We start from the raw sequence: 13,873 nt of genomic DNA, 5'->3' as shown, positions 1-13,873 counted from the left end.
CAGAAACCTAAGAGGGCTCCTCGACTGCGAACCATAGGACAAAAATCACAACAGGGAACGGTGGCGGGCCCCTCAAAATGTTCATCGGTTGCCGGTCCCAGGATAACAGTCATGACCGAGCGGGTGGACGGGAAACAGGGAAGAGTGACAGATCACCCTAAGAGGGCTCCGCGGCTGTCGATCACTGGATGACAGTCATTGTGCGGAGAACGGTAGCAGTCGACAAGTCTCCGAGCAAATAGCAGATGTACTAGCACGGGTCAGATAAAAATGGCAAAAATGTTGCTTTTTCGTTTTCCAATTAAACGGTCTTTTTTCATTCTGAATGGACAATCGATGACAAAAGGGCACATGAAGAACTAACAAAACACAAATACAATATTATTAATTTACCTATTCATAATCAAATGCTTATGAATAAGCGACACAGTATGAGCGTCGATGCTTCCCGTAAACGCGACAATTATCCCCTGAATGTTTCCCATGCTGAATGGCGGTCGCTATTCGGCGGAAACATCGGCAAATAAAGCATTAGCTGATGCATGTTTTATAACAGCTTCCCATAGAGCGTGACAGTACAGACACGGGCCGTACCAAGACCCTAATTAAATGATCGACTGACGTTCGATATCGCTGTGATGGTTTGAGTGTCACTGGGCCGGCTTGATTGTAGGCCCCTGACTGCGGTCTATGACCCAGGGCGCTGGGTCAGCTGAGTGGCGGTGGGAGCGTGCCGACCGCCGGGCCGGAGCGGCGGCCGGAGTCTGGAGTTGGAGCGGTGCCAATAAAGGTCCGTGCTGAGCCTGGATGTTACAATTGGCGACGAGGTGAATATCGTGCTATGGAAGATGGCTGAAGGCTTCAGTTTAGCCCCATTTGATTTACGCGAAGATGTGTGGGAAGAGTGGTTCGAGAGATTTGAGTTTTACTTGGATGCAAGAAATGTGACTGACAATGGCAAGAAGAAGTCCTACCTGCTTTCACAATGCGGTAAGGATACCTATTCTGTGTTACGGAGTTTGGTGTCGCCAGGCAAAGTCGGTGACAAATCGTACACAGAAATTGTGACTTTGCTCAATGGTCACTTGAAACCTCGAACGTCTGTGACTGTGGCTCGATTCAAATTTAACACGTGCTGTAGAAAGGAGGGCCAGTCAGTAGCAGAGTATGTCGCTGAGCTGAGGAAGCTGACTGAGCACTGTTCTTTTGGAGAGACCCTGAATGAGATGTTGAGAGATCGTTTGGTATGTGGAGTGAATGATGCTCAGATGCAAAGGAAGTTGTTGTCGGAAGAGACACTGACGTTTTCTCAGGCTAACCGGATTTGTCTGTCACTAGAAGCGGCTTCCAGGGACGCCAGGATCATCGGAGGACAGGAGAGCACCGTCAACGAGATCTCTGTGCCGGGTCGGGACGTGACGCCGGGTGGGATCAATGAAGTGCACGCCGGCCAACGCAGTCGCGGTAAGCCATGCCACCGCTGTGGCCGTTCTCATCCGGCCCAAACATGTCGCTACGCCAGCTTCAAATGTTTCAATTGTGGAAAAATTGGACATTTAGCACGCCGTTGTGTAGTGCCCAGAGGGAGCGGAGAACAGTCTCAAACCCGACGAGGGGTTTGTCCCAGACAACCAGGCTGGTGGAAAGGGACAACCAGGCTGGTGGAAAGGGACCCGCCCATTTCTGACACGAGTCTGATTCTGATTCAGATAGGATTCATACCGTAGTCAACGCCGTTCAAAATGCGTCTCAGCCGGTCATTGTTGATGTTGATGTCGAGGGCACAGTCATACAAATGGAGGTTGACACGGGCTCGGCTGTCTCGCTTTTGAATGTGAAGACGTTTCAGGAGATACATCCGACTCCTGAGTTGAAGAAGCCAAAGTCTGTCCTCAGAACCTACACTGGAGCCAAGATTCCGGTCGTGGGTGAATTCATCGCGGACGTGAAGTACAACAACCAGGCGAGATGGCTTCCACTGGTGGTGGTTGGAGGAGATGGACCAAACCTCCTCGGGCGCGACTGGCTTGGGAACCTGAAGCTGGACTGGTTCAACATCTTCTCGGTGAGTGGAAGTGATGATGTCACGGCTCTGAAAGAGAAATACGCTGAAGTGTTCAGGCCAGGCCTGGGTGAGCTCAAGGGGGTGAAAGTTAAACTAGACATTGACAGTAGTGTGGCTCCCAAGTTTTATAAACCGAGGCCACTACCTTTTGCATTGAAGAAAAGGGTCGATGAGCAGCTAAAGCGAGAGATTGACATGGGTGTGCTTGAACCAGTTGGACATGCAGCTTGGGGTGCTCCGATTGTACCGGTGTTAAAGTCAGACGGCAGTGTCAGAATCTGTGGGAATTTCAAGCTGACAGCAAATCGTGCCATTCGTGTTGACAAATACCCACTTCCAAGGATAGAAGATCTCTTTGCCTCACTGGCGGGAGGCAAAGTCTTCACTAAACTCGATCTGAGCCAGGCCTACCAGCAGTGCGTGGTGGATGAAGACTGCAGAGATGTCCTGACGATTAACACTCACCTTGGACCTCTCAGGTATCGACGCCTGGGCTTCGGTGTCAACTCGGCGGTGGCGTTGTTTCAGCGAGAGATGGAGAAGTTGTTGAATGGTATGCCTGGTGTCTGTGTTTTCCTAGATGATGTGCTCATTACTGGGAAATCCCAGAACGACTGCTTACAGCGCACATCTGCGGTGTTGGAGAAGCTGCAAGATGCCGGACTCCGTGTGTCGGAGAAGAAGTGCAAATTCTGCGTGGACAGCGTGGAGTACCTGGGACACAGGATCGACGCTGAGGGCTGTCACCCCACAGAGGCGAAGGTGAGAGCCATCCACTCTGCGCCAAGTCCCAAAAACGTGTCAGAGCTGAAAAGTTTCTTGGGCATTCTGAATTACTATGCTCGTTTTCTACCAAACCGATCTGAGGTACTGTCACCATTGCATGAGCTTTTGAAAAAGGATGCTTTGTGGGCCTGGGGACCAAAGCAGCAGAGTGCTTTCAATGAGGCAAAAACGTTGATAACGTCGGAACGAGTGCTGGCGCATTTTGATCCAACCGTTCCTCTTGTGCTCACTTGTGACGCATCCTCTGTTGGCATTGGCTCAGTGCTCTCACACAGATACGGAGATGGGTCCGAGAAGCCGGTGGGGTTTGTTTCACGATCGCTATCCAAAGCTGAGCAGAAAATGAGCCAAATTGAGAGGGAGGCGTTGGCCTTGGTGTTTGGCGTCACGAAGTTTCACCAGTATTTGTTTGGAAATGACAAATTCATTTTGGTGACTGACCACAAGCCACTGGTCAAACTGTTCGGTGAGCATGAAGGGATTCCGGCGACAGCATCCGCAAGGATTTCGAGATGGGCGCTACGGTTATCCGCGTACAATTACACGATTCAGTACAGATCAACGACGCAGATAGGACATGCCGATGGTCTCAGCAGATTACCCCTTCCCGTCTCGAAGGAGCGTGACCATGAGGTGTCTGAGATGGTGTGTTTGTTGCAGAGCTTGGAGGAGGAGTTTGCATTGGACTCCTCCCGGATTGCTGCGCTGACGTCTCGGGACACTCTGCTGAGTCGGGTGCGGCAGGCCATAGAGACTGGTGAGTGGCCTGACGAGGAGGACATCCGCTCATTCTTCCACAGGAGAGATGAGCTGTCGGTGATCCGCGGAGTGCTGCTGTGGGGCAGCCGCGTGGTCGTGCCTGCCAAGGCACAGAAGCACGTTTTACACGAGCTACATGAAGGACACCCTGGGGTGAGTCGGATGAAAGCTGTGGCGAGAACATGTGTGTGGTGGACTCATATAGATGGAGACATCGAGCGATTCGTGCGCTCTTGCGATGGGTGCCAACAAACCAGGCCCCATCCTGTAAGAAACGAGCTACATCAGTGGAATTGGCCGAGAAAAATTTGGTCGCGAATTCATGTCGATTACGGCGGGCCTGTGAATGGGAAGTATGTACTGGTGGTCGTTGATGCAACATCGAAATGGGTGGAGGTTGTGTTGACGACTTCTACGTCCAGCGCTGTTACCGTGGATGCTTTTCGTTTGCTGTGCTGCAGGTTCGGCCTCCCGGACACCATCGTCTCGGACAACGGTCCGGCCTTCATCGGGGAGGAGTTCCAGCGGTTCACGAGGAGGAACGGCATCCGTCATGTGAGGACGGCTCCTCACAGGCCGGCAAGTAACGGGTTGGCGGAAAGGTACGTCAAGGAAGTAAAGTATGCGCTTCAAAGATCCACTTCCGGAACCATGTCCGTCAAACTTGCTAAATGGCTGATCAGCTGCCATTCAACACCCAATGCAACAACGGGGGTAACGCCTGCGTCTATGATGTTCGGTCGAGAGTTAAAGACGAGACTGCAACTTCTCAAACCGGACTTGGAACGGACTGTAGAGCAGCAGAAGGATAGACAGAAAGAGTACTATGATATGCGTACTAAAGGCCGTCAATTTCAGGTGTCCGACAGAGTCTACGCCAGAGGCTTCGGGAGCGGACCGGTTTGGTCGCCCGGAGTGGTCGTCTCTCTCCTCGGTGCAACGATGGCGGAGGTCCGGCTGGACGATGGTCGACTGTGGCGCCGTCACTTCGATCAGCTGCGGTCTGCGGGCGACTCTGCTCCGAAGAATCGCACGGAGACGGACGTCTGCGACTTCGGACGGCTGCGGGAGAGGCGTGACCTGGCGGGTGGCGAGCCGGACGAGAGTTGGCTGGAGGACGATCAGCAGGAGGATCCCGTGGTGATCTCGGACCGGAGACCGGCGGCTGACGCCGGCCAGCCTGAGCAGAGCTCGGAGAGTCCCGGAGTACAGTCGTCTCCGGCTGCTCGTCTCCCCTCTGGTGCGTGCGTGTGTGCGGGTGATCAGACTTCGAGTGCGCGCGCGTGTACAGGTGATCAGAGTCAGACTTTGAGCGAAGGGACTGCCACGGGCGTGACTCGGGATTCTTTGGTGTCCCGAGGGCTGTCGGGCTCACTAGAGAGAGCGGAAGGTGTTCCGTCGGTCACACTGCGTCGATCACAGCGTGAACGACGCAAGCCGGACTATTACAGACCCGGTGCTGGGTAGATATGTGTTAATGAACACTTGAGACTTCTGTGTAGCTGTTGTGTTCTTTTCGTTACTGAGCCAGGAATGGCGTTTGTTGTTTGTTGTTGTTGTTGTTGTTTTTTTTTTTTTTTTGGAGGGAGGTAATGTGATGGTTTGAGTGTCACTGGGCCGGCTTGATTGTAGGCCCCTGACTGCGGTCTATGACCCAGGGCGCTGGGTCAGCTGAGTGGCGGTGGGAGCGTGCCGACCGCCGGGCCGGAGCGGCGGCCGGAGTCTGGAGTTGGAGCGGTGCCAATAAAGGTCCGTGCTGAGCCTGGATGTTACAATCGCCACTGGGGAGTGGCTGGCGGGCTGAACGATAGGACAATGGCCCATTAGGTGATCTATAATACTGGCGACACCTGCTTATAAACGAGCTCATCAACGGCTACTGGAGGTCTTTATCATGAAATGGAAAGTGGGGAGGCGATACAAAACTTCAGTGATGACTAAGCACTTTTTCACATCATACTGCTCTGTTAAGTCTTTTTTACATGGTTAATTTGTCGTTATTGAGTTTGAGGATCAAATTCTTGGAAAACACTTTATCTATTTTGACAGTATTAATTTTACTACATAAAAGCATTATTACCTTGCGGATATTGCGATAAAAACATCACCAGTTAGCAGGTTATTAGGGACAGCTAAAATAACAGATGAGTAACCATATTTACTAGGCATCTGAACTACGTACCTTAGAAAGTATACACCTTAAATCAAATACTGAACTGATCACAGTAATAGTATGAGAAGCCAGAAGCACAGACAGACACACAGTCACCCGTCCCACAGACCCCCAGCACCCGTACCGTGCGCGTCGGGACCGGTGCCCTCCGGTGCCGGCGGCGCCAGCGTCTTGTTGCCGATGCGGACGTAGCCCTGCTGATAGTGCGGTCCATCCAGCTTGTTCTCCTTACACAGTTTGTGCAGGATCTGGGTAGGCCGCATCGGGTCCCGCCAGGCGTTGTAGCCCGACCTAACGATAGAAAACGGCCAGTTGTAGTCAGTGATAGGAGTTTGAATCAACGGGCTACACAGAAGGCTACTATCGACCCCTAACCATATTATTGTTATGTTCTTCTTCACCCGTTCCAAGTTCTCTCCCGATACGGCATGCCCCCGCCGCAACAGTTCACCTTCATCGAGATGTCATCAACCCCGACACTCCTCGGTCTAGATCTGACACTCTTCCCCGGTTTGATTCCAACACTCCACTCATCTCCGGCCCTTTTATGCGTCTCATCACCCGACTTACGTCTCGAACTTGGCGTCCAGTCCGCAGGTGGCTCTGTGCCGAGAGTAGAAGCGGTTCTCCAGGTCGATACGGGTCTCCCCGATCAGTTCGTCAGTACCGACCAGGTCCCAGTCGAGCACCTGAAGAACGAGCATCGAATCCTGCGGGAAGGTGGCCTCCACCTCCAGACACCTGCAGCGGAGGGGCAGGGGGTTGGTTACAAGACACCTAACGAGCGGGTGAGAGCGAGTTAGTGATAGACAAGGAAGGGTTGATACGAATGACAGGGGATCAGCTAGAAACAAATAAGGATCGGCGATGGTTTCAGTAATAGACAAATAACGAGCGAAGGCCGAAGGGTTGAGTTAAAATACTTAGTTTAGGGCTTCCAAGACTCCTTGGAAACAATTTTGACTAGAGCAGAATATTTCAATTCATCACCCATGGGCAAATCATCATTTATCAGTCTCAATATAGTCGTATTGTTAGGTAGCTCAGGTGTTTGGTGTACACTTCACACCTCGTAAGGAACAAAACTGTTCGTCTTTCAAGGAAACAATTTCCACAGAATGGCCCCTTTGAGATTTCATACCGACAGTAGAGCTCACAATGGCATCGAAAGGAGGCGTCATCAAAGGAAATGACGTCCCCGACACGTTCAGCTGAGGCTGATAGGATCAAATGGACGGCAAAACGTACGGGGTTCTACGAATCCTAGGTCGCTGACATAACGACACGTTAGTTTCCGTCAACACTCAATGCATGTCATATTTTGTCCGTCTATGTTCGACATTCCCTGAAGACTCAATCAATCATCATTCGATTAAATAATCGAATTATTTGAATCGAAAAGAATCGAAAAATAATTAATTCGACATTAATCGAATTAAATAAGGCGGCACGTACAGTGGATCTTATTAGGATCTCCAGACGTAACTAGATGGCGTTGAGCCTTAGTCGAGTCCATGTCAAATTCAAGGAGAGGTCACTACCGAGCTGGGCGCGATGGGGAGGTGGGCGGGGAGGGGGGGGCGGGTGGCGAGGTCACGGTGCGGGTGACCTGTCAAACGGCCCCGGCGCGGTGGGGCACTGCCGTAGGCAAATGGCGCACTCCAGTGTTGTTCCATATCGCGGTGGTGGGCCGGGCGGCCGGTTAGCTTGTCAGCTTGGAAGGAAAGGATAATGAGGCATGGTTTTGCTGTGGCCGGTTCACCTACTGTTACTTATGATGCACCCAGAGTAATGCAAATGTGGCGTTGATAATGCAGCTGGCAATGGAATGCTAGCGAATGCTCCGAGCGCCTAGCTAGTTATAAGGATTAAGATTATTTATGTCTCCTGAAATTTTCATTGAATATAATTCAAGCACTAAAAAGATCGTATTCGTTCGCCAGTTTTTTTGACCGGCTGGCGTTTCTTGTGTAGAGCGCCCTTGGGCAAATATTTAGGTATAACGCAGGTGATTTTTTTCTTTTGCTGGTAAGACGCCTTTGGGTCAAATCAAGCAGTGGCGGCGAAACACCTTTAATGAAGTGGGGGCACTGCCGACTTTTGGTCCCATTCTTTCCATGCAACGCCCATAGGGCTAATGTTAAAATGCCAAAATCAAAAGGGGGCACGGTGCCCCGATGCCCCCCCCCCGTTCCGCCGCCACATGAAATCAAGTCGCTAAGAGACGATGAGGAAAAGTGGACGAACACCACATTTCTGTGCATGAAGTCTCGAGTTAAAAAAAAAGCTAAAAGTTATCATACGTATAAGCTAAAAAACAATAAGATCAGTTAAAGGGACCCTACCACCTTCAAAAAAGTTAATGAATTGGCATGAAAGTGATGTCGCTCGGTTCAGAAAGAGCAAAAACGAATATCTACCGAATTTCATCGAAAAATATTCACCGGTTTTCAAGATATTAGACTTTTACTTTTGTTTACTTTTTGGGATCTCCGCTGTTCCTAGCGACTTTATTTGAAAGTGCGGCATTTGTTGCGCGCAAAGCAGCATATACCACCGCGTGCTACAAAACGTTTTAGTCAAACATTTAACGGACGTTCGAAAGCCTGATGACGTCATCAGATTCCCGTAATGGTTAAGAGATAGGGACCACGCTGGTCCCACCCTGCAAGTAAAGGGAAGAAATTTCTTGAACACCATAAAGCTGCGGGGGTTGCGACCAGGACAAATGGTGGTTTCTGAGCCTGGCCGCAAACTTGGCTATCTCAACTCAAAACTAATGTTAAGGTGGGAGGGTCCCTTTAATAAAAATATTTGACCCGAAATTAACTTCTATTTTGTCTGACCATGATTGCATGTATGACCCCGGTCCAGCCTGGTTCAACTCGGCCCAACCTGGTTCGGCTCCCCCTTTTTTAACCCTCGCCCATGTAGGGGGGGGGGGGTGCAACCCCCCCCCCTGAGGTTTTTCTTAGCTACACGCCGAACCGTTTCAGATAGCCTGCTCAAATTTTCAGTACCCTATGGGGCATCCTTTGCGAAACTTTTGGTATTTTTTTTTCAAGGTCATGTCAGGTCACGGAGTTATGACGTCATAAAGGGGACAACCTCCGGCCAGATTTACGCTAAATTGGAGATTGCTTCACATTGGTATAAATGCCGACTGACCTGACACACTGATGGATTGTTTTAGAATCATAACTGGCTGATTTGACATTGGCACAATGTCCGTTGACATTTTGAAGGTTGCTAAAGGTCAAGGTAAGGTCAGTTACCTGGGATGACCTGTAATGACTTTTTGCACTTTTATGCCTTTTCGGGGTATTTTGATGCTCTGAATTCGAATTTGCTATCCATTTCAGGCATCGTTGGTTTTTCTTGTAGTTCATTTTGGGTCAGGGTCAGGTCAGTGACGTCACACGCCTGACGTGACCCAATGCACAAATGACCTTGCAGACTTCCGATGCTCCCAACGCATCATTTGTAGAGTTATGACATCGAAATACACACCAAACGATAGGGAATTGATCAAGGATCACGATAGTGAAGGTTTCAAGTCGATATCTCTTACCGTTTTGCCGCAATCGGCGCGGAAATCTGAAAAAGTTAGATTTTTCCGAAAATTTGACCTTTGACCGGTCATAAGTAGGTCAAGTGTTGACCTAGGACCAAAAAATATACCACCAATCGCGAGATCTCGTTGAGGGCAATCCGTTGGTCTTTTCCGCTAAGCTCTACGACGCTCCGTTTTCAAACGCCAAGGGGGGTCGCACCAACCCCCCCCCCCCCTGCATGGGCGAAGGTGGCAAAACACCGTTTACGGGCGAGGGTTAATATAAATTTGGCCCGAACCTTTTGAATGGAAGGAATCACAAGGACAGAGTCCCCGCTAAGCTGAGCTTGTTAAGCGTTGACCCTGCCATCTACCCTCCGATCAAGCAATTTCTGGTCTATTGCAGACTATGGTTTTGAGGTTTAGTCTATGGCAAAGTGGTCTATGGTTCAGAGTCCAAATTTTAACGTGCGCACATAGCCGCGCACGGCCGGTCCCCTCACTGACTTCGCCTGGCAGCGGCCTGCCACCAACCACAACCATACCCGTCAGGAGGCTAAAAAACGTCAAGCACACGTCGTGTTTCGAACCCGGACTTTTGCAACCGGGACGTGCGCCTTCACCACATGGCACATGGAGTCCAACGCTCTACCGACCGAGCTACCGGGACGGACATTTACCTTGGGGTTTCGCCTCGTGACATTGACAGACGTCAGACACTTTGGCCGAACTTTAGCCGAAACACTCAGCAAGCTGCGCAGGGCGATAGGTGCTCGTAGCGTTGAGGTTGGGTAACCTGTGAGCTGAACGCAATGTCGTGAGTTCGAGCCCCACTCACGGGTCTGGTTTTATCTAGACACAACCAAAACATTTCCTTCTACTGCAACACAGCTAAGCACGATGACATCTTTCCCCAATATCTTTCCCCGATATCCTCCCCAAAAGTCAAAATTATCGCTTATAAACGTTTAGCTAAGTTTCATTTTTAGGAAAATATTTCTGGTCATTTGTCAGGAGCCATTTCAACTCTTTTTTCTTTTCTGATTCTTTTCGACCCGATAAAACCCACCAAAACTGAACGTGCCAAATGAAAAATATATCTAACTCAAATAACAGGTTAGAAAAGCCTCATCATGCATCATGAAAAGCATCATGCAACTATCGACTGAAAAGTTGTTTGCTATGAATACGTCCTAGATTTCAATTATCATTGTTCAACATTTTTGCTGGAACTGACGCTGCCTCTGGCTTGCCCGTTTGTTTGAGATAATGATTCCCTTCAGTCGCGTTCTTGCCGGTTCCACATGAACAGGATACCACCATACCGGAGTGATCGCACCCGCAACCAGCATCCCCTCCCCTCAGCCTCGGCGCAGTGGCGGGCGGCCCTGGGCGGCCCGCTCCCGGCGCTACGCACGCCCCATGCGCCGTGATACCGCGTCACTCCCCCTCCCTCCTTCCCCCACAAAGACCGGTGACCTCACTTCCCTCGGGATTTGGACTCGCCCTACCCCGACCGTAGCGCCACGTGGTGGCTCTGGAGATCTTAAATAGACCCACTGTACTATCTCATCTATGGCGGTACTTACTTGCCAAACACTGGGTTCAGCTGTTTGGACTGGTAGTTCTCCTTGTCGCTCAGTTTCTTGCTACCCAGCTGAAGCACGATGTAGGGGTCGGCCTTGCCGTTCAGGTCCATCGGGTGCAGGTCTAGCGCGCGCACCACATAGACTCGCACCAGCACGTGGATCGGCTCATTGGAAGGTAGACCGCTGAAGTAGCCTTTGTACGGGTCGCCGCAGTGCTCTTTGAGCGCCTCGCAGTCGCGTGCCGGTGGCCATCGGTACATCTTTAGGGAGCCCTGTGGAAACCAGACATCCATGATCAGATGGGAAGACGGGCGGAGAAAATCAGTAAAGCCAAGAAATACATCCCGTATGCTGTCAGCTTCAATGCAATGAGTTTATTAAAATATATGAATTAACAAAAAGTTCGAGCATGAATAAATAAAATCTGAACTTTAATGTCAACTTTTCTTGACCTTTTTCCTTCCGTCGCCGCTAGCAGGAATACTTCAGAACACCTTCAAAGATCAACTCCTCAGTCGGGTTGAGTCATAAATCATAGGCCAGTCTCCGATCACTAGCTGCATAGGCAACGAACCGGAAAAGCATGTTTGAACTGCGCAGGGTAAGTGCGTCAAACTCCGGTAAACTAAGACGATACAGCCCTATTGAATGCGATTCATGGTCTTCTCATGCTAAATAAATACAGTTGTTCATTAAAATTGTATTACTAGAAGAGTTCAAACTTCAAACAGCCACTAACAAAGCACGAGATTCAGATAAGAGATGAAACTTGAGGCACGTGACTGCTGATGGGCCGCATGGGAGAGGAATACCAAAGCAGCAATTGAATCGTCAAAACTATGGAAACAAACTCTACCCGGATACGATATTTCACAGACAATGATTCGGCTCAGTACTCGGCCTACGGGGCTCAGCACGTGACCATTTGTGGTTAGAATGAGAATATCAAATGACAAATGACAATAGAAGCCAATGTGACTGAGCGTAGGAAATGTGCTTCTCTGGCGAGCATTACCTAAGCAGTAATATCAGAGCGCTATGATCGTCCCTCCATTTGGCGTTGCATAATGCGCAATATTGGCTTTTTCGTGACATGCCGAATCACGGAAGTCTGCGTTGGTGACCCAATCGGTAGTGTACACTAGCGGAGCATGCAATGCTTCGAGGAAGTTCCTCATCCATGTATTGCTATTTCCATCTCCCTATATGATTGCTGGACGATTGACGATGATCGTCGACGTATCGCTGAGTCCAGGGATGCGGAGTCGATGGATTTTGGGGGACCAACTCCGACTCCACAGCCCTGTTACGATGGATTTTAGGTGACTCTGACTTCGACTCAGCAGCCATGTCACTGTCGCTGACTCCTACCTTGAACTTGCCGACAATGCGTGACTCGTCATCACTGAAGTCATCGGCCTTCTTGCCGCGGTACAGGTCGAAGGTGAGCAGCCACTCGCGGAAACTGCCAAACTCGGCTACCTGCTCCAACTCACACTGGTAGATCTGAAACAGCACCGAAGATATAAGATATGAGACACGAGATATAACGGAATATGACGGAACGCCACGGAAGATGCAGCTAAAAGTTAAGACAGCCGATTTACCAGCCGAGTGCCGCAGCGTGCGCGAAAACACGGTGGGAGTGTGGTGATTGGCATAGTTGTTTGTCACAGGCTTTCTGAGAAAGACTGATCACATTCATACCAGCAGTAGTGTCAATCACCCTCGCAAGGCTGTTTGCTCAGTTTTTGATGTCGCCGTTGGCAACCGAATATTTATTGCAATGTTGTTTGTATTGTAAATTGCAATGAGCTGTAAAAAAGTAGCGAGTTGCACCGACACCCCCTACGATTTCTCTCAATTTCTTTGCTATGAGCTCCGTAATAAATCCAGTGCATACCTGCAGTAGTGCCGTGGACTTTTTGTTTTTCCGTCGGAACTTTGGACTGATCCTGGCAGCCAGTCGGACCGCCTGGCTGGCTCCCTTGAAGCCGACCTTGCGGGACCGGGTCGGGGGCGCCTGGGCGGCAGCCACCTCGGTGACAGCCTCGATACCCAGCAGACGGGCCCGGTTCTGCCGCTCGCTCTGACAACGAAACGGAAGAGGCGCACCATGAGCCCGGGCAGAGTGGTTAGCAGGGGGTGGGTTACGAGTTGCCGTAAACGCCAACACACCTCTGTCATGAACGCTATAAGAGCAGCATCAGGCTGCCAACTCTGTCAAAAAATCGTAAACTCACAACACACCTATTCGTAGTACACATCGTCACTACTCATTGTGACCATGTTGCGGCGTAGAAGACGGCAGCTCTTTCTCGCCCTCACCTCGATAAGTGCCTCCTTGGACGCGAAGTACTTGGTCCACCAGTCTTTGGCCCCCTCTCCCTCCTCCTCATCGCTAGACTGCGAGTTCCGGCGGCGCTGCTTGGGCTTTTCGCGCTTTTTCCGCTTGGCGGGAGCGGCCATCACGCGGTGACCCGCGCCGCCGTTTCGGCACCCCTGGGCAGAGGCGATAGCGTAAGGGCCTGGCGATGCTAGAAGTTACTAGTTACGAGCACAGCACAGGAGAGGATTATTTGACGACACAGTGAAATTACTTAATGTTAGCTTACGAATGAAATAAAAAATATGAAATCAGGTGCAATGTAGGATATTTACCGCGAGGGTCCTATCAAATAGCCACTGAGAAGAGACAAGGCCTAATCATATCAGCATAAGGAAAACGCCTCCGTTTTCTCAGAGTCCAGCTGAGGCCCGGTGAGTCCCCGTGTCACATTCATCTTATCAATGACCACTCTCCCCGACTGCACCTGTCTGGCGAGCATCATTGATCAGTCCCGAACTTGGCGGCGATACTTTACCGAAAGTTAGCCAAGCGGCCACAGTAACCCGGTTTTAAGATGCAACTTTGGACCGTTCAGTTAACTCAATTACCGAAAATATTC

At 50.4% G+C, this 13,873-nt stretch overlaps 2 protein-coding genes across 11 annotated transcripts in view; one reads left to right on the top strand and one right to left on the bottom strand.

The window, feature by feature from the left end:
- LOC122370718 (otoferlin-like) overlaps window positions 1-13,873 on the bottom strand; it is a 76,892-nt gene that overhangs the window by 32,022 nt on the left and 30,997 nt on the right. Inside the window, exons 22-27 of the mRNA XM_043346564.1 lie at window positions 13,254-13,427; window positions 12,829-13,014; window positions 12,297-12,431; window positions 10,926-11,197; window positions 6,354-6,524; window positions 5,908-6,074 (exon numbers count right to left, since the gene is read on the bottom strand). Coding sequence (XP_043202499.1) covers window positions 5,908-6,074; window positions 6,354-6,524; window positions 10,926-11,197; window positions 12,297-12,431; window positions 12,829-13,014; window positions 13,254-13,427 — 1,105 coding nt within the window. The remainder of the gene's footprint in view (window positions 1-5,907; window positions 6,075-6,353; window positions 6,525-10,925; window positions 11,198-12,296; window positions 12,432-12,828; window positions 13,015-13,253; window positions 13,428-13,873) is intronic.
- LOC122370723 (uncharacterized protein K02A2.6-like) lies at window positions 642-5,371 on the top strand. Of its 10 annotated transcripts, XM_043346577.1 has the most exons (7): window positions 648-990; window positions 1,339-1,464; window positions 1,897-2,065; window positions 2,545-2,827; window positions 3,512-3,763; window positions 4,072-4,189; window positions 4,469-5,371. In XM_043346577.1, exons 4-7 carry the CDS (start codon window positions 2,600-2,602, stop codon window positions 4,687-4,689), a joined length of 819 nt encoding a protein of 272 aa, XP_043202512.1. In that variant the 5' UTR covers window positions 648-990; window positions 1,339-1,464; window positions 1,897-2,065; window positions 2,545-2,599; the 3' UTR covers window positions 4,690-5,371. The 10 variants fall into 10 exon arrangements, with proteins under 10 accessions (XP_043202510.1, XP_043202508.1, XP_043202509.1 ...); XM_043346573.1 differs by having other exon boundaries at window positions 643-990; window positions 1,841-2,065; window positions 4,072-5,371; XM_043346570.1 differs by having other exon boundaries at window positions 645-990; window positions 4,072-5,371.

Source organism: Amphibalanus amphitrite, unplaced genomic scaffold (genome assembly GCF_019059575.1).
Source record: "Amphibalanus amphitrite isolate SeventyFive unplaced genomic scaffold, NRLGWU_Aamphi_draft 001163F_arrow, whole genome shotgun sequence".
In the NCBI taxonomy this organism is placed as follows: Eukaryota; Metazoa; Arthropoda; class Thecostraca; order Balanomorpha; family Balanidae; genus Amphibalanus; species Amphibalanus amphitrite.
Note: the sequence above shows the minus strand (reverse complement) of the source record. Positions and strands in the feature narration are given on the sequence as shown.